This window comes from Podarcis raffonei, chromosome 13, assembly GCF_027172205.1.
Source record: "Podarcis raffonei isolate rPodRaf1 chromosome 13, rPodRaf1.pri, whole genome shotgun sequence".
Lineage (NCBI taxonomy): Eukaryota > Metazoa > Chordata > Lepidosauria > Squamata > Lacertidae > Podarcis > Podarcis raffonei.
Genome location: NC_070614.1, coordinates 3,336,059 through 3,361,194, shown reverse-complemented (window position 1 = coordinate 3,361,194; position 25,136 = coordinate 3,336,059). Strand labels below are relative to the sequence as shown.

Here is a 25,136-nt window from a genome sequence, read left to right as displayed (position 1 = left end):
GTGGCAAGGGCCGCTCTGAATATCTGCAAATCTCCACTGCAGCATTGTGACAGCATACAAACTGCTTGATTCTGCTCCACTCTCTGGCAGCCATTTTGTGACTGGTGCCCACAGCTTTTTCAAATCCTGTAACTAACACACCCACTGTTGAAAAAGACAGGTTTACTCCCTGTGACAAAGAGGCATATTAAACATTATTTGTGGAGAGAGTGGTTAGGAAAAGCCTCAACATAATACAAGCAAAGCTCGTCCCAAGAGGCTGAGAGAGGATTCGGGACAGACACAAACTAGTCTGCTTGAGAGCCAGGGTGCTGCAATGCTTAAAGTGTCCAGCTCTGGCCTAGGGGAGATCAGGGTTCGAATCCCCCCACACACTCGGCCATCGTTAAGTTCACTGGTTTTGCTCTTGGGCCACGGTCGCTTCCTTTTCTCAGCCTAACCTAGCTCACAGGGTTGTTGTGGAGGATTAAATGAGAAGGAAGGGGGGCAGAGAGAACCTTGAGCTCCTTGAAGAAAAATAGGCGGGATATCTTAATGCAATAAATAATATTAACAACAACATTCCTCGATCATTGCCAAACAGTCTCTCCCCCTTCCTCAGGACTTACTCGTGTCCCACCCATGGTATTTCAATAAGGCACAACCCCGTCATTCTAGGGCTGTACAAGCAAACGGCAACAATAAACCAACAGTAAATAAATAAGGCATATATAGTGAATAATGTAAACAGAGGACCCGCCCTCCGAGCCCCTTCCCCCGAGGGCAGGGCGGGCGCGTCGCTTCGTCTGCGCGAGGCTCCTTCCTTCCGCCTTTCCTTAAGGCGTCGCTTTCGATGACGTAAAGCATCACGTGGCATCCCTGTTTGGCACTCTTCCGCGCTTGTGATTGGCGGGCGCCGCCGGTTGCTTCCGGGTTCCGTGTTGCTTTCGGCGGCGTCGGTCTTCCCGAAGGGGCCCCCACTGCGATCTTGCTCGTCTCGCCAAGATGAACCGCTTCTTCGGAAAGTCGAAGCCCAAGGCGCCGCCTCCCAACCTGACGGACTGCATCGGCACGGTGGGCGCCCTTGCTTCGGGGATGGGGCGGGGCTCCGTCCCGTTGCTATAGAAACCCAGCCTACAGCCCCCCCCCACCTCGGGGTCCCGCAGGAATGATGCGGAGCCTTCGCTTTGCCAGGCCTGACAATAGGGGGGGAGTGAGGGGGTAGAAAGTAGATCACGGCCCCTCATCGCCAGTGGATCACCTGATCCCGACTGCTCCAGCATCTGAGCTTTCCAGAGGAATCGCAGAGCGCTGGAAGGGGTACCCAAAGGGAAGCCGCCCATTATTATTATTATTATTATTATTATTACTACTACTACTACTACTAATACATCTCTGCTATGCCTTGTCCCCCTTACAACACAACTTATGGGTAAAAATAAGGACAACTAAAAACAGAGAGAGAGAGAGAGAGAGAGAGAGAGAGAGAGAGAGAAGCATTAAAAAGCATTTAAACACACATACCTTGGCAGATTAACAACTTATTCTACCAAGATTACAGGCCCTGTGGAAAGATGTCAAATCCCGCAGGGCCTTAGTCTTAAGGGCAGCCCCACGTAGAGTGAGTTACAGTAATCAAGCCTGGAGGTGACCGTCGCGTGGATCACAGTGGCTAGGTCAGGGCAATAGAGGTAAGGAGCCAACTGCTTAGCTTGGTAGAGATGAAAAAATGCCGCCTTTGTTATAGCTGCAGCCTGCGCCTCCATTGAAAGGGAGGTGTTGAAGATGATCAATATCTCACTGGGTGTATTCCTCCCCTTGGATGTGCCTATGTAGCTCTTTGGATCCAAGCCAAGTTTGCTTGTTTACATATATAGCAACTAGATTTCTTTAAAGAGGCGAGTGAGCAGTGGTGGTCCCCGCTTACCTCTTGCCCCAAGTGGCATGTGTGGTAGGGGGATGCTTCCAAATGTTACTTGCCTGGCTAGAGAGAGTACTGATTGTTTCGTCATTCATAACTGAACTTTCCCCCCCTCTTCCTCATCTTTCCTTTTGCTAAAGGTGGATAGCAGAGCAGAGTCCATTGACAAGAAAATTTCCAGGCTTGATGCAGAACTGGTGAAATACAAAGATCAAATGAAGAAAATGAGGGAGGGGCCTGCAAAGGTAAGATGTGAAAAATTTAGGGTGAGGCCACTCAAGCCATGTGACATGAAAACTAGTTTTCCAGGTTTTTAAAAATGTTGGTGAGTGTCCACAATTGTTTTATCAGTGTCTGAGGCCTGTGCCATGCAGGGCTTCAAGAAATACCTAATGTGTAGGACACACTGGGTGGCCATAGGCCAGTGGCATTCTCTCTGATTTACCTCACAAGGTGGTTTTCAGGATGAAAGGAAGTAGGTAGGGAAACATAGAGGAAGGGTGGGTTCAAAAATATATATAAGTAAGTAATACTAGTGAGTTATTTAGTTATTTAGGCTTGCAGATTTTACTGGTTCATTGGATAGACTTCAGCATGAAGTACATTCTCATTTGTGCTTGTAAACCTCCTTGGATGTTGGTGTGGAAAGATGGTATATAAATCTTAAAAGTTAGCAATCTTGACTTTTTAAATGTTGCACTCAGCAGTTAATCCTTGGCGTTGACATCTGATTGTTACCTTTTCTCTAGAACATGGTAAAGCAGAAAGCCCTGAGAGTGTTAAAACAGAAGCGGATGTAAGTTACATACTCTCTTCAACTTTATTTTTTGAAACGGAGTACTAATTTGAAAGGAGTGGAAACACATGCCCTTAACTTTTGGCTTCTCTTAGTTAACTAGACTATCATTGCCACTACTCAACTGTTCCTCAAGTTCTATGGCTCATGCAGAGAATGTGGCAATAAGGAAGAGCAACCCCACCAGCCCTAAGTTGCTATAATGGGGTGTTTCTCACACTGTGATCTTTCCTGGCTATAGTCACAGCCACCTACTTCCACTTCTAGCAGAGGCTGTGGCCTCAGTCCCAGCCAGCTGCACCATTGCCTGTTGGCAGAAAGAGAGAGAGATGTAAGTGGACACCAAGTTGGGGCATTGGGAGGAAACACAATACGCAGGAGGAGCCATGTTCCTTGGACATACGGAGGATAAGCAACCCATTTCACAGTTTTCAGCTCAACCTTCTTCCTTCACTGATTTGAAACTGGAGAATAAACTTGTCTACAGTACACTTGGTGTCACCTAGTAGTATGACTGTCATAGTTAAAGGGCACATGCAAAGAGGATGCTAAAGGCTGAGCTGTTGCTTTCCACTTAAAAAAACAATTTTTCCTTTCTTTGGGATCAAGCTTCAGATTTCATACAGTGTACTTGATCCACTGTCATGGAAAAAGGTGGGGTATAAATAAATATACAGTATAATAATAACAGTAATCTCTGGAATGGAAAACAGTCAGCAGCTCTAGTTTGTGAGTTACCGTGACTCAGGGTCTGAAAGCTTTGTGTCTTGACCATAGGTATGAAAACCAACGAGATAACCTTGCTCAACAGTCTTTCAATATGGAGCAAGCCAATTATACCATCCAGTCTCTGAAAGATACAAAAACAACGGTAACTTTGGTTTTCATTTAAATTTTTACTTGCATTTATGTATGTGTTATAGTGGGTCTTAATATTTCACCTGGCTACTTCTCTAGGTTGATGCCATGAAACTGGGAGCGAAGGAAATGAAAAAAGCTTACAAGCAAGTAAAAATAGATCAGATTGAGGTAAGTTTCAGTGTTACATGAAAAATAATCACTGATGACTCTACAAGCATGTTTACACTTAAATCTGAATTAGAGAACCTCCCTTTGGAATGTGTCTTATTTTTATATCTGTCCCAAGGAATAAATATTATCAGTAGTATTTTGTATAAGCCAAACTGTTTTTGAGGCTAAAACTTTTTGTGAGCAAAAAAGAAAGGCAAAATGGATATCTGAACTGCATACCAGTCAAGTTAATTAAAAAGATTTTGTTCATTTTAGGCAAATAAATGAATGCTTACCATTGTTTCACAATCAAATAGACCTCTTACCTCCTGTCATTTGGATTTATATTTCATAATAAACTTCAGGACTTGCAAGACCAATTAGAAGATATGATGGAAGATGCTAGTGAAATTCAGGAAGCGTTGGGTCGTAGTTATGGAACCCCCGAAATTGATGAGGAAGACTTGGAAGCAGGTGAGTTACAAATTAATTCTAACTGCAAAGCTAGGATGTAATGGGTTCAGGCAGATAATGCAGGCTCAATTCCAACATTGTATATAATCTAGGTTAAGGACGTTTAACTTTTTTGGTTTGCAAATCATTTGCAAACTGGAGAGACTGTTTTGGGCACTACATGCACACACCACAACTGTGTACACTCCCCTCCCTGTCAGCAAGTAGGGTTTGAAAAAAGTTTTCACTTTTCTCCACAGGCCTTTTTTGTTGTTTGTGTGCAGGGGATGGTCTTCCTGGAGGGTGTAGTTTGGGTAACAAATGTTAACCTTCCCTCCCTGGCTGCAACCTCCATGAAGATCATCCTCTGCCGTGATTGAGCTTGAAAAAAAGCTTTCCATTGGCCACAATGCAAAACTGTTTTACAGAATAATTGTGTGATCCTTTCCTTGCCTTCCCTCCTGCAACCCTCACATTGTTCCTTCTCTATTGAGATTAGGTTTGTAGGCTTGAAATATTCCTTCTGTTGTATCTTTTTTGGTGCGGAGGGAGACACATTTTCTGCAGGAGTGAATACTGTCCTCAGGAAGACTGCACTTAGGCCTGGAAAAGTGTATTTTGTTGGCTAAAATATATGGCTTCCTTTAAACAACATATCAGCAGTCATTGGGTTGGGGGTGGGAAGAAGACCCTGCAGGAGCCTGGGAAGAACTTTGTTGGCACAGGTGTGCTCATGGGCACCTTGTTGGTGACCCCAGCATTAGTGTGATGTCCAACTTGATAAACCATTGGTGAGGTGCATCTGTGTCCCTCGTTACTGACTTTCAGGAAGAATCTCAAAACATTCCTGTTTACTAGGCAGTTGATGGCTGAAAGGCACTTTTCATGGCAACCCTGAGATTACATGTTAAGGGAATCTTTAAAGTGTATTTTGTTTTAAGATGTTACATTATTGATCATTTTGCTTTCCTGGGCTCCTTCAAGAGGGATATAAATTAAGTATTAGAGTTTATGCTATCTGAGGGCAATCTCTTCAGAAATGTTCATTTTATGTGCTGTACAATAGGTATTTTCAAGTTCTATTACTATTTCAAGTTCAGGGACAAGTTCAGCCATCCTCAGTTTTCCTGTTAGTGATAGACATTTTGTGTCCTAACAACAATTTTAGAGCTGGAGGCACTAGGTGATGAACTTCTAGCTGATGAGGATAGCTCTTATCTGGATGAAGCTGCATCTGTTCCATCAATTCCAGAAGGAACGCCAACTGAAGCAAAAAACAAAGTAAGTCTTCTTTCCCACCTCATATTATGCGCAATACATTTACAACAGCGTCACCAAAATCAGACCCAATAGAATACAGTGCTTGGATAGGTTTATTGTGCTCATCCTTTTTTCCCTTTCTTTTTAATTATCTTTGGGGGAGAGGAATCATAAGATATTTCTTAGGAATTATATTTCTATCTTCAGTACCAATAATTAAGTGGTACAGTGGTACCTCGCCAGACGAATGCCTCGCAAGACGGAAAACTCGCAAGAAGAAAGAGTTTTCCATTTTTCGAGGTGCTTCGCCAGATGAATTTCCCTATGGGCTTCCTTCGCAAGACGAAAGCCCATAGGGAAATCTCCGGGGACAGTGGGGAAGCGCAGCGCGTCTTCCCCACTCTCCTCGGACCTCCTCCGAAGGCTGGCAGTGGGGCGGAGAGACCTTCTCCCCCCACCAGCCTTCGGAAGGCTGCTCCGAAGGCTGGCGGTGGGGCGGAGACACCTCCTCCCGCCGCCAGCCTTCGGAAGGCTGCTCCGAAGGCTGGCGGTGGGGCGGAGAGACCTCCTCCCCCCGCCAGCCTTCGGAAGGCTCCTCCGAAGGCTGGCGGTGGGGCGGAGAGCCCTTCTCCCCCCGCCAGCCTTTGGATGGCTGTTCTGAAGGCTGGCGGTGGACCGCCAGCCTTCAGAACAGGTCCGGGGACAGAGGAGAAGCGCAACGCGCCTTCCCCTCTGTTCCCGGACCTGTCCTGAAAACTTGCGGTGGGGAGAAAAGCCCTTCTCCGCACCGCCAGCCCGGCAAGCATTTTCCATAGGAACGCATTAATTGATTTTCAATGCATTCCTATGGGAAACCGTGCTTCGCAAGACAAAAAACTCGCAAGAAGAAAAAACTCGCGGAACGAATTAATTTCGTCTTGCGAGGTACCACTGTATAAGTACAAAGGAACATTCGAAGCTGCATTCTAATGCAAGTCAGGACATTATAATGCAAGTCAGGACATTGGTCCACCTAGCTCAGTATTGCTTACAGTGGTTGCCAGCAGTTCTCTGGGGTGCAGGCAGGAATCTTTCCCAGCCTTAACTGCCTTAACCTTTTATGTTATGTACACTTTCTAAGTACCATTTGCTGCTTACTTTAAACTTACGACGCAGTATAACACCCTGGTCCTGTATTTATATTACACCTTCATTGGGCAGACAAATGAGGGTGACTCTTCCTCCATTTATATATGAAAACAAAAGGAAATATTTCTCTGGCTATCCTCAAACTAAATCTTGGTTGTATTATAGATAATCCTGTTAAATGGTGGTCTCTTGCCAGCTGTTGTCCTTCTACATTATCTTTGCCAAGCAAACATAATATCAATCTTTGTTGCTAGCCTCCTTGAGTGTGTTAGAATGACAGTTGATGAAATATTAATAAACAAGTGGCTCCTGTAGTGTGGATGCATGGTAGGTTCACTGTTTGCTGGTGCTGATATCTCAGGATATAGACAGTAAGATTAACATACATATTTTATATACTTTATACTATTAACCACAGTTGTTTGCTTTTCCTCTCATAGGATGGTGTACTGGTGGATGAATTTGGATTGCCACAGATCCCTGCAACATAACTTCTCTAGCTCAGAAGGACTGCTGCTTTTCATCTTTCTTAAGAAGAATACCATGGGTGGTGCAGATAAAGCTTTCCAGTACCACTTGATATCACTACATAACAGAATGTAGAGCGAATGAGTGACAAATTCCCCTCCTTTTGAAGACATTTTATTACTAGCTTTTGTATTAACAGCAAGAAATTGGTACAACTCTTTCCTGCGGTGGGATCTGTTCACAAGTTCTGAAATTTGGCTTCATCACTCCTGTAGTGTTGTAGTATTATTCTGAAAATTACTTTGGGCTATTTATGGTTTTCTTTGATTTATATTTCTCCGGACTACAAAGGGCACTGTGATGGTATTTCTTAGACTAACTTTATTGTGCTTGCTTTAATCATGCATATTTTCTAATAATGCTACCATTTGCCGTTTATTGTGGATATATTTGCTATAGCCCTTAAATGTAGCTGAGTAACGAATAGAAGCAAAGGAGATTACATTGTATAATCCATTTTGACCTAAATTATATACCGTTTAGGGTTGCTTGATCTCTATAGTGTTATTTATTTTTTTAAGGTGCAGTACCTTCTGTCTCAATTATTGTTAAATATCAAGATGTCAACTTTTTGATGTCATTGGTCTCCAGCTGGTACAGGTGCTTGTGAAACTATGGTTTCTTCCATTTCTGCATGGGAACTATTTATGTGTTTTGGAATCCACAAATTTCAAAAAGCCTGAAGACCTTTGTCCCTCCCCATGTCTTTAAAAGCCTGGTCAGTAGCTCATTTTATGGGAGGGCCACTTTGAGGAAGGTGGGACAAGTGGGCCCCCAAGAGGACAGTAAACCAGTCCCATTGTCAAAGCCACTACTCCCTCTGTGTACGTTGGTGTGGGTTGGCAGCTGGGACTTTGCCAGCTGCTAATACTCAAAGGGCTGGATTTGGCCAGGTAAAGGAAATAATCCACATTGCTGTCATCTGCCATCTCTTCCTGCAAAACATATCCTTATCCTCATTAAGTTAAACAGGATACACTTGTCCAAAGTCAGTGTGAATAGGCTTCCACCCCAATGAGACAGTTTCTATTTGTGTGGTCTTTTTGTGTAGAAATTTGATGTTGCACTTTAATAAGTTCCATTTTGTGAAATGATGAATATGGATAATTCCCTGCAAGGGGTTGTTGCAGATGACTGTAGGGTGAGTGATATCTTCAGCAGCCATGATGATTCGGGAAGGATTCCCTAAAAGGTAGGAAAGATTGACTGTGATTCCTTTAAAGGTACCCCTACCCGTACGGGCCAGTCGTGACCGACTCTAGGGTTGCGCGCTCATCTCGCTCAAGAGGCCGGGAGCTGGTGCCGTCCGAAGACACTTCCGGGTCACGTGGCCAGCGTGACGAAGCTGCTCTGGCGAGCCTGCACCAGTGCCGCACATGGAAACGCCGTTTACCTTCCCGCTATAAAGCGGTCCCTATTTATCTACTTGCACTTAAGAGTGCTTTCGAACTGCTAGGTGGACAGGAGCTAGGACCGAACGGCGGGAGCTCACCCCGCCACGGGGATTCGAACCGCCGACCTTACGATCAGCAAGTCCTAGGCACTGAGGTTTTACCCACAGCGCCATTCCTTTAGGAAACTAAATAATGTTCAATAAAAACCAGTTGGCTGGCTGGCAATGGAGGTATCACAGGTAATAATCACATATGCTCCATAAAATGGTATGCTTATTTACCAAGACCGTTCCTGTTCAGAAATAAAACTGGTGAAGCTTTTTGTGGCAGGGAAACAGGGCAGACACTGGGGGAAAGTGCTCATTCTACATTTCTGCGTGTCAGGCTGCTGTTAAAGGCACAAGAGCAGCACCAAACACACAAACCCCAAATTCTTCTGCATAGACAGGGAAAAGCTGTCTGAAATGTCATATTCCCTCATACGAACATGCTCAGGTTCAGAGATCTTCAGAAGGGAAGCCTCTGCCCTGCCACCCTCACAGGCACACTCCGTGGGCATGTGGGAGAGGGCCTTCTCGGTGGTGGCTGCTCCCAGACTTTGGAACTCCCTCCCTGGAGAAGACAGTGCTCCCTCCTTGCTGTCCTTCCGCCAGCAGGTGAAGACCACCTCGTTCCAACAGGCTGCTGGGAACCAACTGCTTCGAATGAAAGGGCTGGTGCTGTGCTGTTTTTGGTGGATTGTATGGTTTTAATAAAAAATAATAATACTGTAGATACACATTTAAGTTGTGTGCATTCAGCTTTACCTGCTTGGCAGAAAAACCTAAATGGCAGGTGTCTGGAGAAAAAAGAATGGCAGTCTCACCTGCCAATATGTTTTGAATGTATGTGCACTCCTTGGAATGTAACCCCTGCGTAAGTCAAGAGTTGCCTGTAATCACAAAAATAATAGTGTACTGTAGAACCCCCTTGTTCCCAACAGGCTTTTAGGAACGGGCTGCTTCTAATGAAAGGGCTGGTGCTGCACTGCTTTTGTTGTGATTCCTGTTTTCAAATAGTTTTATATAGTTTTAATTCTGTTACACAGCTCAGGACCTCAATACCTCTGCATACGAACCAACCAGAACCCTGCACTTGTCATCCAAGGCCCAGGAGACAAGGGGGGGAATGGCCTTTTCTGTGGTGGCTCCTCATGGTGGAATGCTCTTCCCAGGGAGGCTGGCCTGGCGCCTTGGCTACATCTTAGGCCCAAGGTGAACACACTCCTCTTCCCCCAGGCCTTCAGCCATTGAACAGTCTGGCCTTTTAAATAGGGTAGGGAAGAGTGCTGTGGTGATTTCTTGTAATTGCTTTATTGGTTGTTGTTTTTAATTATACCATATGAATTACATTTTTAATGTTGCACACCGCCCTGTGATCTTGGTAAGAAGAGCAGTATATACATTGAATTAATAATACTGTAAAGGGTGCTTGAAAAATAGTTTCCCATCCACCCCAAACGTTTCTTAGCTGATCTTATTTTTAATCAGGACAAGCGCCTTCGGCCCCTGTAAGGGGGGCGCGGTATAAGAATAAAAACAAGACAATAAATAATAATAGGGAATAATAATGAATGATAATAAGATAATAATAATACTTAAAAGTAGGTAAATGAAGAAGCGAGCCAGCCAGCGGCGTCTATCCCGTCCTCGGGGCCGGCGGCGCGCCTCTCTCGTCGGGCTCCGGCTGCTCCGCCTCCTCCTTCCCCGGCCGGCAGTTTCCGGCGCCGGAGGGCGGCGCTCGGCGTGGGCTCCGTGAGGGCGAAGCGGGGCATGGCGGTGCCCGGCGGCGGCGGCGGGGGCTCGGCCCTGACGGTGACCGTCACCTACGGTGAGAGCGCGGCGGGCGGGGCGGGGGCGAGGCCGGGGCTCGGGCCTAGCGGAGCCTCTCTCCGCCGCGGCGGGCGGAGGGAGCCCGGAGGCGAGCGGGGCTCGGCGCGGGGAAGGGGCGGCCTCCCCGTCCACCCCGGCCCTTGTGCCCCGGCAGCCGCTCCCGCCCCGGAGGGCCGCCCTCCCCCGTGGATGTCGCCCCGCTGAGGGAAGGAGATGAGAGAGGGGGCGGAGGGGTGGGCGGCACACGCAGACGGGCCCCCACAGACGCCTTCGCGCCACATCCAGCCATCCGCCCCCCCGTGCAGATGTGCATTCATGCATCTATCCACCCACCCGTGCATTCATTCATGCATACGCACATCCACCCGTGCATTTGTACGTGTGCTTTCCTACATACACGCATTGCATTGCTTGACCCCATTCCTGAAACCCAGGAGGTTCCAAGGCCAGAGTGCCTCAGAGCATGGGTGAATGTGCACAGTATTAGGAACCTATGAGAAGAATAACCGGCTCTTGCCAGTTTCTGTGATGTCATAATATCCTTTGGCAGCCAGAGGTGTCATAGTTTCTCTGCTGTGATGTCAGCGGGTGCCTGGACAGCTGGGCAACGGATGACTCAAAGAGACTGTAAAGAGACTGAATTTTACCTCTGCAATGAGGTCAGCAGGGTGACCCTAAGCAAACTGTTCTTGCCCTCTTCCCAAAATCTGTTTTAAGGGGGTGGGGAGAGGATATTGAACTGAAGTTTTTTTGGAAGTGCCACTGAAATTACCGTATTTTTTGCACCATAACACTCACTTTTTTCCTCCTAGAAAGTAAGGGGAAATGTCTGTGCGTGTTATGGAGGAAATGCCTACGGGTGGCATGCCTACGGATTTTCCTCCTCTAAAAACTATGTGCGTGTTATGGTCGGGTGCGTGTTATAGAGCGAAAAATGCGGTATATACAAATGGCTCAAGACATTCAAAGTCATTCTCTTGTATTATCAGCCACTATATATACGTGTTTTTTACTAGGAGAAAGGTCAGTAAGAGAACCTCTGCAGCACAATCTGATAAATGTGGGTAATGCAAGCTGGCTGTTCAGTGAATTCAGGGATGAGAAGCACCTTCATGGCTCTCCTGGGGTCAGTAATAAAGACTGGCCAGTGGATAACAGTCTTTGAGGGATGCAGGCAGAGACCCCGATGTGGGTTGAGAGGCCTTTGGGTTCACACCAGCCTTCTTTGTTGTGTGCTGGCTGTGGCTGATGGGGTTGTAGTTCAAAGGCACCAGGATGGCAAAGGCTGAGCCCTGGGAGTGTACGCTAGGGGCCATGTTCAACTAAGTCATCATACTCAGAATAGACCCACTGAAATCAATGGACTTAAAGTTAGCCACACCCATTTATTTCAATAGGCCTACTCTGAGTATGTTTATGGTTGAACCTTTCATGTGTGAAGCTTTACCCCGTTGCTCTATCTCCATGTTAGGTAAACTTTATTTCTTAAATACTTGCTTGTAAGACTGTAGTTTGCAGCACATATGGGCTGAGCTAAACCCAGTTTGTAATCTGAGTATATTTTCATTATGGTATTTTCAGGTAGTGAAAAACACAGTCTTCAGGTTGCTTCTCAAGAAGAAGACAGTCAGCCAACAGTACGTGATATGGCTCTCTTAATTGAACAAGTAACTGGAGTTCCAATTTCTTTTCAGAAACTGATATATAAAGGTAAGTAATCTTTCTATATTTGCAGCACAATCCTATGCATGGCGACTCAGAATTAGGCCCCACTGAGTACAATGGGGCTTACTCTCACGTGTATAGGATTACATGCAAAATATCAGTTAGAACTGGTCTTAAATAACCATATACAATTGGGTGAGGATTTATTTTTGCTGAATAGCTATGCTAATTTCATCTCTTTTTTAAAATTGATTCATCCAGAGAAGAGATCATGAATCAGTTAAAACTACAAAGTGAGTTTTATTTATCACATGCTGAAGTACATGCATGTATAGTGAGAGAGAACAATTAATCACCAATATTCATTCTTCTGTTTTTCTTACTAATATATTTGCCCAGGCACTGTGTATTTGCGTCAACCTTACACAACTTTTGGCTCATCAACCTGAACATAGCCTACTAGGCATGTATGATATTTGGCACACCTCCCCTTTTTTACAGTTTCATGCATTACACAGGAGATATGAGAGGCTTGTTGAGCCCATGATAAAGAGCTATAACGGATGGTGGGCTCTGTTCACATTAATGGGTTACAGTGTGCTGGGTCGGTTTTAATGTTTCAAATTTATTATAGTGCATGTAGTTTGAAAAAGGAACATGAATGGTATTACTGCTGCACTAATTTCTGGGATTCTCGTAACCATTTTAAGGTATTAGGAACCTATGAGAGAAGAATAACTGGCTCTTGCCAATTGTTGAATTTTATTTTATTTTATTAAACTGAGTATCAAAGTAACGCTAAAAACCTTTTCAGATGATTTCATTTGTCTTCTGTTTCTGTTTTGTTTTGAAAAAGTTTTGTTTTGTGCTTTCCTTTTAAAGAGAACTAAGCTGGATATTTTATCCAATAAATAGGCCTCTTAAAAATTATGTTTAATGAGTACAGCCTGTTCCAGTATAAGCAGCTGATTCTCTGTGATGTCACAATATACTTTGGCAGTCTGAGGTGTCATAGCTCCTCTGCTGTGATGTCAGTGGGTGCTTGGACAGCTGGGCAACTGGCTCAGAGAGACCACAAAGACCTTCGAATGTGAATTTTGAAATCTATGAACGACTGTTGTTATCTCATTAAGGTGTACCATAGGCTTCCAAGTGATACCTTGTATCAATATCAACAACGGAGCATTTGTGGAGCCTTTTATGTTAATCAGGTGATGCTTTCAGCTTTATGCTGGTATAGGTGTATAAAAGGTATGCAAGTTGTTCCATATTTGTAAATGAACGTAAAACTGAACTCTTCGTTTTGTTTGCTGAAGTTTCCCAAAATAAATTTGTAGGTTTCTTTGTTTTTCCTCCTAGGAAAATCCCTGAAAGAAATGGAACAGCCTTTGGCAACATTTGGAGTTAAAAACGGTTGTAAAGTCATGCTGATTGGAAAAAGGGTAACTTTCATTTTATGAAGGCTGTCTCTCTCTCTCTCCCTCTCTCCCTCTCTCCCTCCCTCCCTCCACACACACAAACACACATGGATGAACATGTATCGTTGTGCTTCCTAATATGAGAAGTAATATTTCCCCCCCTTGGTATTCAATAAGACATTTGCTCACTTGCTATTTATTCTCAAGCGCAGAGCACTTTCTCCTTGCTCTCCAGTAAGGAAAACTGACCATGCTGTTGTTTCCCCGTTTTTTCACTTTTGGAGGGGGTAGTTTTATCCGATCCCTGGCTTGGATCCACTATTTGCACTGCTGCACAGCCTCTTGCACAAGCATGAGCAGACGATGTCTCTCCATGCAGCACTGCAATGTGTTACAGGATGAGAGGTGGCAAATAAGGAAGGCTGCAGCACATAAACCCTAGTGGATCACAAAAAGATTTTGAAAAGGAGCTTGCACAAGCAGATGAACTTCTCTAGATTTAGTGTCAGCTATCCTGCAATACTCCTCCACTAATTTAGAAGCAGCTCTTCCACTCAAGCCCCTGATTTTAGTGGGACTTAGTGCCTAACTTGCTGTGGATTCTTTCCCCTTTTTCTAATGTCTTTTCTGCCTTCTGTCCTCTCTGTTCTTCCCATGTTGCTCTTCTTTTGTTCTGTTTATCTTAAAATGTATTATTTTGCCTTTTAAAAAATCGTTCACAGGGCAGTATGCAAAACATCTTCAAATAATGGAGCATTAATTAACCAATAACCTTGTTTTGCTGTACTTGTTCCTACTCTCTGTTCTCTACTGAAATTTTTATGTGCCTTGCATATCTGTGACAATCCTTCTCTCTCAAACAGAACTGGAAGGAACCCAAATCATCTAGATTGGGGTGGGGAACCGGTGCCCCTTGATGTGGTTAGAGTACAACTCATATCATATTTGAGCATTGGCCAGGCTGGCTGGAGCTGATTGAGTCCAGCAACATCTGGGGGACCACATATTCTTTACCCCTGATCTAAACAAACTTGCTTTTTGAAAAGGAACCCCTCCTTTTCCTAACGACGCAATTTAAAATGCATTCATCTTCCAAAATCTTAACTGTAGCTGTATGTTACTGCTTTGGATACTGTTTTCTTTTGCCGAAGAACATAAAATAATAACTTCTAGGTACATATTAGTATTTGCCAACAGCAGTAACCATCTTTACTTGGTTGCACATCCACTGAAATAGTCAGTCTATTGATTTAAAAAAAAACCCGAAGAAAATTGATAACTGTTAGAAGTAGAGAGAAGCGAGGGTGCTGAATGGAGTAATAGCAAGCTTCTAAATCTTTGTTAATGTATGCTAGAATAAATGTATCATAAATGTTAGGATTGATGTAAACCTGTGCCATCTTGTTCTAAATTACCCAGAATAGTCCAGAAGAAGAGACTGAATTAAAGAAATTGAAAGATTTGGAGAAATCTGTGGAACAAATAGCAAAAAAAATAGAAGATGTTAATAAAGAGCTTGGAGGTATTCAAAAAGTAAGTTGATTTCTTGTGCAATGTTGCACGTGTGTAATGACAATAAAGAATCTATCTATTTCAATAGTTTACCTAGCGTTATAATTTTTAATTGTTGATACTATATTTCCTAATTTAAATGAATTTACCTCAATCTTGATATTTATTCCTCTTCTAGAAAAATGCTCTAGCTATTTCTTGACTCCTCCTTTAATCCTTCAAAATAATAAAGGGTGTATAATAGTATTTTGATAAACAACATGATAAATTATATTATCTAGATAAGATGTCTTCAGGTATGCTATGAATAATTTTTTATGAGAAATTACAATTTCCATACAGGGATTTCTAGCAAAGAATCTTCAAACTGAAGCTCTTAACCAGTTGGACAAGCGGATCAAGGGAACTGCTGAACAGTTTATGAAGATTCTGGAACAAATTGATGCCATTGTGAGTAAAGAATTATAGCAATAAGTTGTTGATCTCTGAAAGAACGTTTAGTTGTACTTTTAAGTAATATTGGCTTCGGAATAGTAGGCTTTCCTAGTCACTTAGTAGACACCAAATTAATGGCTTTTTAGGACTTTTTTATGAACCTCTTGTTTCCCCACTGTTAGATAAGTATCTGTTACACTGCCCATTTTCTGTAACACAAAAACAATAGTTCCATATACACATTCTGCATAAGGCATCCAATTATCATTTATCAAATTATTCACTGTATTCAGTTTACTAAGGCTCCCACTCCAGAAAAGCGGTACAGCCGTCCCCCCACTCACGCAGGGGTTTGTGCATAAGGGAAATCACGTCAAGTGGGGAGCACCTTCTAAAAAGCCTCTAAATGCCTGTTTTCCCCTACTCTCCAGCTCTCCACACAACTCTCTCTCTCTTCAACTAGTTGAAGTTCTGGGGGCGGCTGGAGGATGTGTGGGACAGCAGTGGCTGCTACACTGCCCCATGTGTCAGCTGTTAGGTGGGGAGGCTGAGCAGCCTGAACAAAGCCCCACTGCACCTCAGGTCTCTTTGGGGCTTCCTCTGCCCTCACTGACATCCTCTTCAGGCTCTGGAGAGGGCCTCTTTACGAGGCATGAAGACTCTCTAGCTCTCTCCCACCATTTCCTTGTATGATTCTATTTATTTATTTTCTGGCGCTGCACATATGCACAGTTGTGCGCGAGTAGAACACCCGTAAGTGGGGGTAAGCCTGTATACATACAGTTGCCCTCATGCATCAGAGGCATTTTGAACAGCAGTTTCCCTTTCCACTAACTGGGAAGATGGTACCAGAACTCTGGAAAGGAGGCAGGAATAAGCACCTTTCAAAGCTGTGTAGATGAGCTGCTAGTGTTCTAAAGAAAAATAGCTTTCTTGCACATTTGGAACTTCTCATGTACTCCTCCAGACTAGCGCCCCAAACTTACAAATTCAAATGCAATTTGTCCTCATAGAAGCAAAACATTTTCTTCTACATATGTTTAACGTTTTGCTCACAAATGGCAGAAAAGACAAAGAAAAGTGAATCCTGTTTTTATTTATTTATTTTTTTAAAAACCTTTTTAAAAGTTGGAAGGACCATTTCATGCACAGTGATTTCCCCACACCAATATTGCTTCTCTGTAGGAAAGTATTTGCATTGTGTTTATCGTAACATCACAATTGGCAGAATGTGTCTGTTTCACCAAAGGTATACATGATAGAAGTCTGCAGGGCATCACAGCTTGTACACATGCAGCAAAATAGGTACATAACATGTTCCTCATGAGTGTATCTGTTCTTTCTTGCACAGAAATAATAACTTAAGCTGTTAGATTATAATGTGAGAGGTTTTCTTCTGCTAAGCTTGTGGGATTCTGGGTCCATTTGAAGTACAGTCTATTACACTGGCTCGGGCTTCAATAGCTTTAAGAGAACTAGGCTTTTGTCAGTGTATTGTAGGTTAGGAAGACTAACTACAAAATCAGATTCAGGTTTTCATTTATTACAGTGTGCACATTAAATATTAGCTCTTTTTGTCCACAAAGAAATTGGGAGATACTTTCCTATAACTAGTTATTTTTTACAAAACATTTGTAAAATGTCCCTAGACAGCTTACAAGTAGATCAAACGTTTAAATGCCAAAACTTCCATTCCTTTTATCATTTCTTAGAATACATATTTTAGAACCTTATTTATGGGTTGCAAATCATTCATTCCTTTAGGTATTCAGCTAATTTTTATTCAGAGTAGACCCATTGCAATTAATGGATCTTAGTCCTATTCATTAATTTCAGTGGGTCTTCTCTGAATAAAAATTATCTGAATACCACACTGAAAGTCATGATTAATTACATTCTAGCTCCAACAGAGCTAGGAGAATGAGATCAAACACTTTTGTGTTAATAGCCAGTCATTGTGTTCCTCATTTATACTTGAAGAACTTGTTTAAACATGCATTAGTAACTTTAGAAAAATGAATTGATGTGCTTATGCAACTTCATTAGCTAGACTTTGCAGATACGAGGGGGTGTCTGTAAGACTGCTAAAATAAAGTTGCACATTTAAATAATTAGATAACTGGTTTTTGTGAGCTTTTCAAAATATTTTGAAGATGAAAATACTAGTTTTGTAACCTTTAAAAACCTATTTTCTCTTTCAAATATTGGACTAATTTATGTTCTGACCATTGAATAACTAAACCTAGAGATGTTATAAATTTATTACTTAGTTAACTAAATATCCATTCATCTTTTTTCTTCCAAAAGAACCCAGCGCAGCAAACATCAAAATATTAAAAAAGAATAAAAACATATTTGAGATATTGTAAAGCTAATTAGGAACCAACTAAAAAACATTTCAAAGCACTTACAGCATATAAAATCTTTAAGAGGGGGTAATGTGGGTTTTCCATAAAATTTTGAACTGGAAAATCTCTGAAAAAGTTACACTGCTCAACTGAAAGGGATGTGACTTAGTATTTTTATTTGACTTACATTGGTTTAAAAAAAGGCCTTTAAAAAGTAATGCTGATTTTACATGCTGTGTAAAATCTGAAAAGTTTTTCCAGTAGCCTAAAGTAGTTGAAGTATTTGCTTAATCTGTACTTGGTGCAATTCAAAAAGATCAAATTCTTCACTTGGAAATGATTTTTATTGGAATGTTTTAAGACGACATAGACCTTGGGGGTTGCATAATGTAGTGTTTACCATAATAATTAATAATGCAGAGTTGTATGGAAGGGCACAAACTGGAAGATGCAATTGAAGTCCAAACAGATGAACCCATCCCAACATTTTTATATTTCATTATCACTAATGTAGCAGTCCTCTTCGTCACTACAATAGTTCTGTGATGTAGGCTAGTTATTCCCACTGTAAGATGGAGAACTGAGATCGACTTGCCTACAAACCATCCAGGGAGCCAGGCCTGAGTGAAAAAGGAATGAACTCTGGCCCAAGTCCAAAATACCTGTTGGACCACACTGGCCAATATGGATCGTAAGAAGGTTCTACAACAACTATGTGAGATACAGCTTGATACAGATCAGGGAGAAATTGCCTTCCCACCCCTAAAAAAGCAGTGATCATAAAATTATAATTGTAAAAGCAACAAAATCCAGAAAATAAAAAGCAACAGGGACACCACACTGAGAATAGATAACACATTCAAGAATGCCTTACTGAAAATTCATTAGAATAATATTGTTGGTAATTGAAGCCTGAAGATAAAGTGATCCGACCTGATTTCTCAAGGCAGAGACTAGTTTCATAGCTTGGCCACAACCACCAAGATGCACCTCTGATGGTAGTGAGGTGCAGAATCTCCTCTGGCGACTGAAGCATGCAGACAGGTTCATATGGGTAGAGGGAGGTTCTTTAGATATCAAAGTCCCAAACTAGCTCTGAATTGAAATAGCCCATCTGAAAATATTCCAAATGAATAATGAACTAGGCTCCCTCTGCAAGATGTTGCTATCGCCAAGCCCTTAAATTGCAGTTGGTGACAGGGTCTTGCACAAGCACCCCAAGCATTAAATTATCTTTACTGATGAACTTTATTTTAATTGAATATTCAAATGTTATTGTAACTCAAGGTGTATTGCTAACTTCACCTCTTAAAACCTTGAATAGTTGGACAACGTATTCCTGGAGAGGAGACGTAAGCTGACTTAAGGTAAAAAGGAAAGATGGTGAGATCTGATTTGAATGTTACTGTAATGTTTTTCTCACACCACCAACTCGGAGTTGGTGACGTTAAGATCTGTTTGGTGCTGTGATCCTGTGTCTGCCAGTTGCCTAGTGAATATGAGCTTTCAAAACACAGTCTTGGGGATCTTGCTGAGTGTTCACAACCAGGGCTATTTCTGAGTGGATTCCTTAAGTAACTGATGTGAAGCCTGTAGTTATGACAAAATTACAAATGTCATGTTCCAATCAGATATATTATCTATCTATATAGAAGAGGCATAAGGTGCCCTTCAAATATTCTTGGACCAGCCCTCATTAGCTCCTGTAAGCATAGCCAATGGTCAGGGAGTTTCTTTATTAATTGAATTTATATCCCAACCTTCCTTCCAGAGGAGCCCAGAATTGTAGTCTGACAACATTCAGTGGGCCACAGGTTCCCCACCCGTGGTTCAATACTGACATGACAATTTTTAACAAGTTTCCCTTGGTTCCCTGTAATGCACTTTTGAATTATCTCTGACAGTTAAGTGAGCTTCTTGTATTACTTTGGAAATTCTTAATTGCATTTTCCTCTTGCTCGGCACAGTGTTCCCTGCAAAATGCAGGCCTTCTTCTTACAGAAGGTAAATTGTGTTTTAGAACTCTCCACTGAGGGAAGTGTTTAACCTAACTAACACAGTCCCTATTTTCGGAATAGAATAAACTTGCCATAACACCATTTCGGATCCAGAATGGTTCAGAGGATGCTTCTTCGACAGTCTGATGTATGCTTTGGTGGCTAAGAGTATGAGCCAGCAAATCACTGGTTCAAGTCTAGCCTTAGTCACAAAGTCACCAGATGGCCTTGGGCATGGAAGTGTCTCAGCTGTGGCCTCCATCAGCAGTATGAGATGATAGTACTCTAGGACGTTGTATTGAGCACTTGAGAATCCTTGATATTTATCTATTTTATTTAAGGGCTGTATAACCTGCCTTTCAACAGGCTCCTAGGGTCTCTTACAAAAAGTTAGAATTACAGTGGCTGATATTCAATGTTCATTATAATCAGAGTAGACTCATTGAAATTAGTGGACTTTCCATTTCAGTGTGCCTGTTCTTAGTACAGTCATACCTTGGGTTGAAGACGCGTTACTTCCGGGTTTCGCTGCTTGCGCATGCGCAGACGCTCAAAATGACGTCATGCGCAGAAGCGGCGAAAAGCGGCGCGCTCATGCGCAGACGCACCGTCACTAGTTACGTTTACTTCTAGATACGAACGGGGCTCTGGAACGGATCCCGTTCATATCTAGAGGTACCACTGTATGTTTTAACATTAAATATCACCCAAAACAATTAAAACAACCACTTTGAAATAACCACAGTATGAAAGAGCATTGTCATTTAAGTAATCTTTGTGCCCAAATACATTTGTGCAGTCAGTAGATTTTTCACCATATCAGTCTAATTTGGCAGACTGAGGTGTCCTCTGAACCATTTTGTTCCACTGGGATAATACATCAATCCTTCTCCAAGTTCATAATTTTATGTCTCTTGCTTATCAATAGTATCTACCGTATATATACTGTGCACTAATAATTCTGTGCCAAGAAATCTGGGACCTGTATATATTTTAATATTTTTTTAATACCTTGTTTTTCATAATTCTGCTTTTTCCAGTTATGTGGTAGCTTAAGAACTATGCTTGCCCGTGATGCCTTGTGCCGACAGCTAAAAATCCATCCCAGTCCACCCTCTGATTTAGGTTTCAAAGTGTGGGGGTCACTTTCTCCATTCTTCACAATATTGGAGGCTAGCAGTATTTAGCGGGGAAGGACAGCTGAGAATTTAATACCGGGTGAAAATTTTCAACTTGGTCAGGCATAATTGTAAAAGATACATACATACATATTATATATATATATATATATATACACACACACACACACACACACACACACACGGATATATATATATATATATATATATATATATATATATATAGGCGATCGTTGTTGAAAACCTGTGTACTGTGTAGCATAGATTTTAAATCCCAAATGAAAGGTCAATATTTCATCCATGTTTGTTCATTCTGAAAAGTTGTTATTTAAAAAGGAACTCTCTGTGGAAATCACTGTGATGTGTCTGCACCATGATTTCTATAATTAGCTAACATTTCTGGGCCCATAATTGGGCCTCAGCAAAACTAAGGTGACACGAGTGTCAGCTTATATTCAAAAGAACCCTGTGTTTAGAGTTACATGGTTATGGAAGCGGCATTCAAAATTAGCTTGTAAATGACAAGGAGGACATTTTTTGCATTTGAAATATATTGATTCAGGAGAGAAAGAATTAACACAAGACTATCCAGGGTGCAATGAACACAATTTGGGTGTGTAATAAATGGGTTGGATAGTTTTTAGGGTTGGATAGTTTTAGAATAAATTCAGAAGGCACACTCTTCTGTCAAGTTTAACCAAGAGCCTCACACGTGGACCTGAATTCCACTTTCATAGCACTTTGTGTTGCTTGATGAGGGACTTGTGTGAAGAGGAACTTGGCATTCTGGTTTTTTATTTGTCTGTTCTTTTGAAAGCTAGGTGGTGGCAGCTTCCGGTGGAAATGTTAAGAGCTCTAGTATCTATTGTAACTGAGCCTTTCATTTTGGTAAGCCTGCTTTGCAGATGCTATAACTGTTCAAATGGCCTAGGATTGCACATAACTTGTGAGAAGACACACAAAGTCATATCTCTCTGCTCTGCAGTAATTTATGGCAGAAGTGGGGAACGGGATCCAGCCGGCAGACCAGATAATCATCCCCCCAACAGGCCAACTTTGACAGGTGGACAGTGCTACCCACTTGTCAGTTTCCAGACACCACAGTGGAATCATGTGTCCATTTTTGGACCACTGCAAAGCATTTTGCCAGTGCCACAATCAGCTGGTTATCAAAACTTGTGAAGGCAGATGTATGGCACAGTGCATGACCTGATTTTGGGTTCTTGCGAAGCCCCCTGCACATCACTTTGTAAGTGTGGTCAGTGCTGCTGCTTCACCCACATGGAAAGGCCTGGTGGGTTCTCCATGGCTGGTGTATAGAGTGTGCTAGGCATGCAGCAGTATAAACCAGCAGTGCCATTGGACTGAGTGTTTAATGAATTTAGATTATATAGGTGATTGGTTCTGTTTAGGCTGTCATCAAAATTGTGCATATACCTACTGAGGTACCAATTGCAAGAACTATATTTGGACATACAACTTTATATATTGCTTTTATAATTAGACACCATCCATTTTGTTTTGCCACAGACTCTCCCAGAAAACTTCAGTGACTGTAAACAGAAAAAGAAGGGGCTAGTGAAAAAGGTTCAGGTAAGTCCTGTACCAAGTGTAACTGTGTTCATCTGATTAGGAAGTGGAACTGCCAAGTCTCTTGAAAAATCATGTGACCTCTGTTAAAATCTCAAAAACAAAACTCCAAACTTTCAATCATTTGATACGCATATAGTCAATCTCATTAAGAAACAGAGAAATAATTTTAAAAAGCAAATAAGTATGTACATGTTTTTATCAAGAAGTGAGGAAAAAACAAGCATTGTCCTAGCTATGTGTTTATTACCATTTGTATTGGTTACATTTCCCACACAGGACCTTGGAATTGCATTTTAAATTTCAGAAAATATAAACAAAATAGTCCAGAATAGCGTGCTGTTTGACAAAAGCACCTAGAAGTCACATTGCTTATCAGTCTCAGGCTTTCTCACACTCGGTAGTTGAACACCTGATAATCTCTTTTTTTCCTTTGCAGACTTTCTTGCAGATAGCAAACATTTATATTTGAATAGCTGAATGGTAACAATTTCATGGATTCCCAGTGTTAATCTACTGGTTCCTAAGTAGTCAAACTATTGCTTGCAAACTGGGAGTGAGCCTTGGGAATGCATATGTTCCATTTCTGGTGTGTCTTAACCCCTCCTGTTCCTGTTCCTTTAACTGTGGTTTTGCATTACATTTGCACCATTGCCTAATTTTGGTAAACCCTGATCATGCTCCCTCTCAGCTGTGATTTACAAGCCCACTATCAGTTTGAACTCTTGGTCAAGATGGAAACCATGATTTTCAGATGTAAAACTATGGTTAAGAAGAACAGGAAGGGTGGGTTCAATTCAAATTAAAGAGGGTAAAGAAAGCTAGAGGGAGGGAGACCCTTTCCTGAGGCTGGCTTCCAAATCGCAAACTGGTTATTGCTACACCAGATCTTAGGTATGTTTTATAGAAAGAGTTACTTGTGCCTATAATTCATAAGCGAAGTTGTTCTTGCAGTCTTTCCTATATAAAAAAATACTATTCTTGGTTTTTAGATACCCTATTGCATTAAGCCTCATTGTCCTTAATTTTGCTTTTAGGGTTTCCTTGCACAGTGTGATACAGTGGAAGGCAGTATTGGTCAAGAAATTGATAAACTGCAGTTGAAGAACATGGCCCTGGCAGAATGAGGCATTATTTTAAGTAACTAGGAGAAATAATTGCTCTGTGAGCAAGAAGAAGAGTTTGCTCTTGATTTTGGAGCACCTGTTTAGTATTCAAAAATTTATTTTAAGCAGAGTCCAGTAATCCTGTTGCATGTTGACCATTGCTTACTGGTTGTCATGTGTTCTGCTTAGATGTAAAGCTCTTCTTTCCAAAAAATAATACAACACATTCTGCTGTTTTTCTTGACTATATTTCAAAACATGCCTTTGTGTGATCATATCTGTTTCAGCTAAACTACATGTTGCTTTCCTTCATTAATCATTCAGAGCAACTACTGTAACTATGATGCTGTTAAGTAAAATTGTATGTGTTCTCAGATGTAGGAAAGATTTAACCACCTGAGGTTTTATCTATCTTACTTTCAGGATGCCTAAATTTGAATGTACTGTAAGATGTATTGTGCTTTTAACTAGTGGCTGAACATCGATAAGGTCCTTGATGGTCATTTTTACATATTTGTGATATATTGTGTATATGTTCTGTGTTCTCTTTGGGTAGTGTAGGACATTCTGGAGCAGGAAATTCCTATCAGACTTCCTGTCTCCTACAGTGGGGGAGGGGGGCAGAGTTAGTCACATGAATGATGAATGTGGCACAACAGCCTCACAAGAGTTTGGCCTACGCCAGCTACTTGGTTAGCCGCATGCTTCTCAGTTGTGGAGGCTGCTGAGCAAAACATTGATTCCCCTGTGCAGCAGCTCCCACCCCACCTATCCCAGAGTCTCTCCTCCATACAGCTAGCAAAGGCATGGAAATACACCAAAACCAAATCCTGAGGAGAATTATAGGTCCTGTAGTGCCTAGGTGCTTCACTTGCCTAGGGTGGTGAGGATAATGTGTACTGTTGTGTCAGTTTTACGCATAGCTACCCTTAGGAAGTCTCAGCAACATGCAGGCAAGCAGCTTGGCATGTGTGCCTGGTCAGTTCGGGGAGGAAGCAACCTAAGCAGCAACTGCTCAGGATGACCCCCTCCGCTCTCTGATGGTATCCATTGGAAAGGTTATGGTGTGTGTGGGGGGGTCCATTCTAACGCCCTCCAGCTGCTGGGCACCACAGGGGTCCACACCTTGACCACAAAGTGCACAACCCTGCAAAAATTCAGTTAGAGGGAAGAGGGTGTGATTGCTGGTGATTGCTTTCCTGCTGCATTAAGATGACAGACGGTTCTTTTCTTAACATTGCATGCTGCTGAATCAGGCTAAGCTAAGCAGCAGCAGTGGGCTGAGAACATTGGTGCAAGCAAAAAGTGGCAGGTTGTCTCACCTGCTTCTCACCCACCCCTCTGTAAGGAGATGAGGAAGCCCTTTCCATAGTGTAACCTGGTGTTAGAACCTATTACAAGCAAGGAGGAGGGAGAGCTCTCTGGGAGGAAGCCCAGAGAACCCAGAGAATTTCCAAGCCCTGTTGCTCAAAGCAGTTATGAAGCCTAGAGGCGGCAAGTAGATGTTTGCAAGTGAGGGGAAGCCTGTGAAGGAATTTGTAATCCTAGCTGGAACTCTGTGAATCTCAAATGAAAGGGAGAGGAG

At 42.3% G+C, this 25,136-nt stretch overlaps 2 protein-coding genes across 2 annotated transcripts; both read left to right on the top strand.

Moving 5' to 3' along the window:
* The first annotated feature begins 882 nt into the window (after nt 1-882).
* On the top strand, nt 883-7,563 carry CHMP5 (charged multivesicular body protein 5). The gene is made up of 8 exons (XM_053362413.1): nt 883-1,053; nt 2,041-2,145; nt 2,650-2,696; nt 3,474-3,567; nt 3,654-3,725; nt 4,073-4,181; nt 5,329-5,441; nt 6,989-7,563. Exons 1-8 carry the CDS (start codon nt 985-987, stop codon nt 7,037-7,039), a joined length of 660 nt encoding a protein of 219 aa, XP_053218388.1. The 5' UTR covers nt 883-984; the 3' UTR covers nt 7,040-7,563.
* A 2,647-nt stretch (nt 7,564-10,210) lies between these two features.
* On the top strand, nt 10,211-24,060 carry BAG1 (BAG cochaperone 1). Its single transcript, XM_053362414.1, has 7 exons — nt 10,211-10,339; nt 11,923-12,051; nt 13,366-13,448; nt 14,844-14,957; nt 15,279-15,386; nt 22,386-22,448; nt 23,483-24,060. Exons 1-7 carry the CDS (start codon nt 10,282-10,284, stop codon nt 23,570-23,572), a joined length of 645 nt encoding a protein of 214 aa, XP_053218389.1. The 5' UTR covers nt 10,211-10,281; the 3' UTR covers nt 23,573-24,060.
* Nucleotides 24,061-25,136: the final 1,076 nt, after the last annotated feature.

Bases quoted from the DNA above. Each gene is read 5' to 3' on its own strand.
- CHMP5 (XM_053362413.1), top strand. From the start codon at position 985: ATGAACCGCTTCTTCGGAAAGTCGAAGCCCAAGGCGCCGCCTCCCAAC. The intron at 3,726-4,072 runs GTAAGTTTCAGT...AATAAACTTCAG, and splicing joins TAAAAATAGATCAGATTGAG to GACTTGCAAGACCAATTAGA. The intron at 4,182-5,328 runs GTGAGTTACAAA...CAACAATTTTAG, and splicing joins TGAGGAAGACTTGGAAGCAG to AGCTGGAGGCACTAGGTGAT.
- BAG1 (XM_053362414.1), top strand. From the start codon at position 10,282: ATGGCGGTGCCCGGCGGCGGCGGCGGGGGCTCGGCCCTGACGGTGACC. The intron at 15,387-22,385 runs GTGAGTAAAGAA...GTTTTGCCACAG, and splicing joins TGGAACAAATTGATGCCATT to ACTCTCCCAGAAAACTTCAG. The intron at 22,449-23,482 runs GTAAGTCCTGTA...TTTTGCTTTTAG, and splicing joins GGCTAGTGAAAAAGGTTCAG to GGTTTCCTTGCACAGTGTGA.